Here is a 5,000-nt window from a genome sequence, read left to right on the forward strand (position 1 = left end):
TTTAAAGTCATTTTGATAGTAGGCTAATATAACTAATATAGACACTAACGTCATGAGTTGCCTTCAATATAACACTTATATAAGACTTTTAAAGTCATTTTGATAGTAGGCTAATATAACTAATATAAACAGTTACGTCATGTGTTGCCTTCAATATAACACTTATATAAAAATTTTAAAGTAATTTTGATAGTAGGCTAATATAACTAATATAGACACTTACATCATGTGTTGCCTTTATTATAACACTTTTATAAGACTTTTAAAGTCATTTTGATAATTGGCTAATACAACTAATATAGACACTTAAGTTAAGTTAAAGTTAAACTTTAACTTAACTTAAGTATCTATATTAGTTGTATTAGCCAATTACGTCATGTGTTGCCTTCATGATAAGACTTATATAAGACTTTTAAAGTCATTTTGATAGTAGGCTAATATAGCTAAAATAGACACTTACGTCATGTGTTGCTTTCATTATAACATTTTTGTAAGACTTTTAAAGTCATTTTGATAGTAGGCTAATACAGCTAATATAGACACTTACGTCATGTGTTGCCTTTATTATAACCATTTTAAAGTCATTTTGATAGTAGGCTAATATAGACACTTACGTCATGTGTTGCTTTCATTATAACATTTTTACAAGAGTTTTAAAGTCATTTTGATAGTAGGCTAATATAACCAATATAAACAGTTACGTCATGTGTCGCCTTCAATATAACACTTGTATAAGACTTTTAAAGTCATTTTGATAGTAGGCTAATATAACTAATATAGACACTTACGTCATGTGTTGCCTTTATTATAACACTTTTATAAGACTTTTAAAGTCATTTTGATAATTGGCTAATACAACTAATATAGACACTTACGTCATGTGTTGCCTTCATGATAAGACTTATATACGGCTTTTCATTTTTTGTGGCTCCAGACAGATTTATTTTTTGTATTTTTGGTCCAATAGAGCTCTTTCAACATTTTGGGTTGCCGACCCCTGCCCTACAGTATCACAGTTTGAGAATCACCGGTCTCTTAGATGATTTGTTATTTTCTTGTCTATTTCTTTCAGGTGTGTGGCTGAGAACCTGGGCGACGTGGCTTTTGTCAAACACACGACTGTCTTTGACAATTTGGATGGTGTGTATTTATTAATAGAGTACATAAATAAACAACATCAAGGGGAAGAGTTTGACCTACTTTGCTGCGGGTGTTCGTCTGCCGTCCGGTTGCCAGGCAATTAGCGACCCATGTCCAAATGTCAGCTTGCCAATTAAAGAAGGAAAACAAAAAAAGAAAACATTGTTTTTTTGGAGGTTTTCCATGCGAGCGATAGCAAAGTGACGTCTCCATGGACTCACCTTGACCAGGTAGGAACCAAGAATCCTGGGCGCTGGACCTGGAAGCGGAGGACATGAAGCTGCTGTGTCCCGACGGCACCGAGGCCGAGCTGGAGGAGTACACACGCTGCCACTTGGCCGCCGTGCCCGCCGACGGCGTGGTGGTGCGCGTGGAGGACAAATGTCGCGTTTGGAAGTACTTGGAACGGCTTCAGGTCAGTGAGGCGGTCTCCTCATTTGTCGTCATCAAATTCAACTTTGTTTACATAGTACACTATATTGCCAAAAGTATTTGGCCACCTGCCTTTACTCACATATGAACTTGAAGTGCCATCCCATGGAGTTGTCCAAAATGTTTTGGTATCCTGGAGCATTCAAAGTTACTTTCACTGGAACTGAGGGGCCTGAGAAACAACCCCACACCATAATTCCTCCTCCACCAGTGTTTCCCATAAACTGCAAAGATACCTGTGGCGGTGGGGGCGTGGTCACCATGACATCATCGAGTAATTTGCATAATTTACTACAATTATATGATTTTCTCTAAAAAGGCTCAAAAAATGTATACTTACTAATTAATAATAACAGTTTTGTTCTAAACGTCCATCCATCCATCCATTTTACAATATAATTACAACACTTTATGTACATATTCATATACAGATTTGAACAATAAGTTATTCACTGAAATATATTTATTAATTGTGGTTCTTACAAAAAATATATCTTATAAAATATAAAAGCTAAAATGTCTCTTAAAGCTCTGCCCCTTTAATTAGTGCATACTAAATAATGTAACTTTAGCCTACTACTACAACCATATTATTTACCAGCAACATAAAGTGAAACAGAGGCAGAGGTGTCCTGCCACAGTCAGTAACAAATAAACAGAAAACAGTAGTGGTCAAATACAAATAAGGCAACAAGAGAAGTATCCTACACTTCTCTTTTGTAAAGTAAATCTGAACAGCCTATATGAGCATCTACATCAACTATATGATTTTCCTGAGAAGCTGGACAGGACAAAAAAAAAAAAAAATTTTTTTTTTTTTTTTAAATATTTGTGGCGGACGTAATTCTTTCATGGCGGGCCGCCACAAATAAATGAATGTGTGGGAAACACTGTCCACCAAATTTCACACTCAGCACAATGCAGTCCGAATTGCAGCGTTTTCCTGGCAACATCCAAACCCAGACTGGTCCATCGGATTGCCAGATGGAAAAGCGTGACTCATCAGTCCAGAGAAGGCGTCTCCAGTGCTCTAGAGTCCAGTGGAAACGTGCTTTACACCACTGCATCCCCACGCTTTGCATTGGACTTGGTGATGTATGGCTTAGATGCAGCTGCTCGGCCATGGAAACCCATTCCATGAAGCTCTCTGCGTACTGTACGTGGGCTAATTGGAAGGGCACATGAAGTTTGAAGCTCTGTAGCAACCGACTGTGCAGAAAGTCTTTGCACTATGCGCTTCAGCATCCGCTGACCCCTCTCTGTCAGTTTACGTGGCCTACCATTTCGTGGCTGAGTTGCTGTTGTTCCCAAACGCTTCACTTTTCTTATAATAAAGTTGACTTTGGAATATTTAGGAGCGAGGGAATTTCACGACTGGATTTGTTGCGCAGGTGGCATCCTATGACAGTTCCGCGCTGGAAATCTTTCACAAATGTTTGTAGAAACAGTCTCCATGCCTGAGTGCTTGATTTTATACACAGAGCCAAGTGGTTAGGGCACCTGATTCTCATCATTTGGATGGGTGGCCAAATACTTTTGGTAATATAGTGTACAATTTCATACGCAGGCAAGTGGAAAACAAAGAAAATGCACACGCACACACACGCACACATTGGAATTGGGGGTTAAATCACCAAAATGATTCCCGAGCGTGGCCACCGCTGCTGCTCACTGCTCCCCTCACCTCCCAGGGGGTGGAACGGGGGGATGGGTCGAATGCAGAGAGTAATTTCACCACACCTAGTGTGTGTGTGACTATCAGTGGTACTTTAACTTTAATACACACAAGTTAAAGTACCAATGATTGTCACAAATCATTGGCAAAATTATTCCCTGCATTTGACCCATCACCCTTGATCACCCCCTGGGAGGTGAGGGGAGCAGTGAGCAGCAGCAGTGGCCGCGCCCGGGAATCATTTTTGGTGATTTAACCCCCAATTCCAACCCTTGATGCTGAGTGCCAAGCAGGGAGGTAATGGGTCCCATTTTTTATAGTCTTTGGTATGACTCGGCCGGGGGTTTGAACTCACGACCTACCGATCTCAGGGCGGACACTTTAACCACTAGGCCACTGAGTAGGTCAATAACAAAACAAAAACAAAAACATGTCTGCTTCCGTCCTCCCCGTAGAACGTCTTTGGTAACGCCACGGAGGGCTTCAGCCTGTTCAGCTCTGCGGGCTACGCCGACTCCAACGTGCTCTTCAGTGACTCCGCCCACCACCTGCTGAGGGTCCTGGGGGGCTTCACCTCCTGGCTGGGTCACTCTTACACCAGCGCTCTGCAGGCCTTCGAGTGCGAAGGTGAGCTCAGACCGTACCTGCCACGTCCAACGGAATAAAGATAAGTAAGTCGGAATATTTTTCTCCACCGACAGGTTTCTGCTGATGCGAGCCGGAGGCCGACGCGTCACGTCCTCGTTCAAGTCGGTACTCTCTTCTTTCTACACGTCCTCGTCGTGTTCTTCATTTAGTCTTTCCCTCAAGACGCTCCCTTAAGACGGCCTAATCTTCTAAAACTGCCACGACGTTTCAGTGTGGATTTAGAAAGGACGAGGCAAGAAAGGACAGGACGTTTTTACAAATAAAAAGTCAGCGTAATAAGAATTTTTGTACACTAATGCTTTTTTTTATTTTATTTTTTTTTGCTTTTTGTTCCATCTCTGGCATTGAACCACCGGGTGCTTATTTCCTTAATTCATGTCTGTACGGAGAGCCAAATAGGACAAAATTGAAATAAAAAATTAGTCTTTTTCCAAAATGGAATAAAGTTATTTTGTCCTCAATATTCTACACAAAATAACCCATAATGACAATATCAAGTTTTGTTTTTTTAAACAATTTTTTTTGTGTGCAAATTTGTTAAAAATAAAAAAAACAACAAAAATCACATGTGCATAAGTATTCACAGCCTTTGCTCAGTACTTTGTTGAAGCACATTTGGCAGCAACTAAGCCCTCAAGTCTTTTTGAATATGATGCCACAAGCTTGGCACTGAACCACCGGGTGCTTATTCCCTCAATTCATGTGTGCACGGAGGGCCAAAAAGGACAAAATTAAATAATAATAAATAAATAAAAAATCATTAAATAACTACTCAAATGTGTCATTAATTATAATTGGAATTAAATACATATATGGGTTATTATACATGCCATTAATTAATTTCATGTCAAATTATATGCAATTTTTTAATCATTTAATTAATTGATTTCATTATTTCCTAATTGTTTCACGGTTTGATTATTTATTTCATGATTTATTTAGTGATTTCAGTCAAAGGTGTTCAACAGGGCGTCCGCAGAGGTACTGCACAGGGGTCGTGACATTGTTTGGAGGGCCAAATGGGACAAAATTAAATAATAAAAAATAAAAAAAATAATTAAATAACTACTCAAATGTGTCATTAATTATAATTGGAATTAAATAC

The 5,000-nt window shown here is 39.3% G+C and overlaps 1 protein-coding gene across 2 annotated transcripts in view; it reads left to right on the forward strand.

Annotated features, from left to right (window-relative positions):
* otomp (otolith matrix protein) overlaps window positions 1-4,245 on the forward strand; it is a 13,785-nt gene extending 9,540 nt beyond the window's left edge. For both annotated transcript variants that reach the window (XM_062041359.1, XM_062041358.1), the window contains 4 exons: window positions 1,073-1,140; window positions 1,371-1,555; window positions 3,703-3,874; window positions 3,949-4,245. In XM_062041359.1, the coding sequence (XP_061897343.1) occupies window positions 1,073-1,140; window positions 1,371-1,555; window positions 3,703-3,874; window positions 3,949-3,959 (436 nt within the window). In that variant the 3' untranslated portion in view covers window positions 3,960-4,245. The remainder of the gene's footprint in view (window positions 1-1,072; window positions 1,141-1,370; window positions 1,556-3,702; window positions 3,875-3,948) is intronic.
* The last annotated feature ends 755 nt before the right edge of the window (window positions 4,246-5,000 follow it).

This window comes from Entelurus aequoreus, linkage group LG03, assembly GCF_033978785.1.
Source record: "Entelurus aequoreus isolate RoL-2023_Sb linkage group LG03, RoL_Eaeq_v1.1, whole genome shotgun sequence".
Taxonomy (NCBI): domain Eukaryota; kingdom Metazoa; phylum Chordata; class Actinopteri; order Syngnathiformes; family Syngnathidae; genus Entelurus; species Entelurus aequoreus.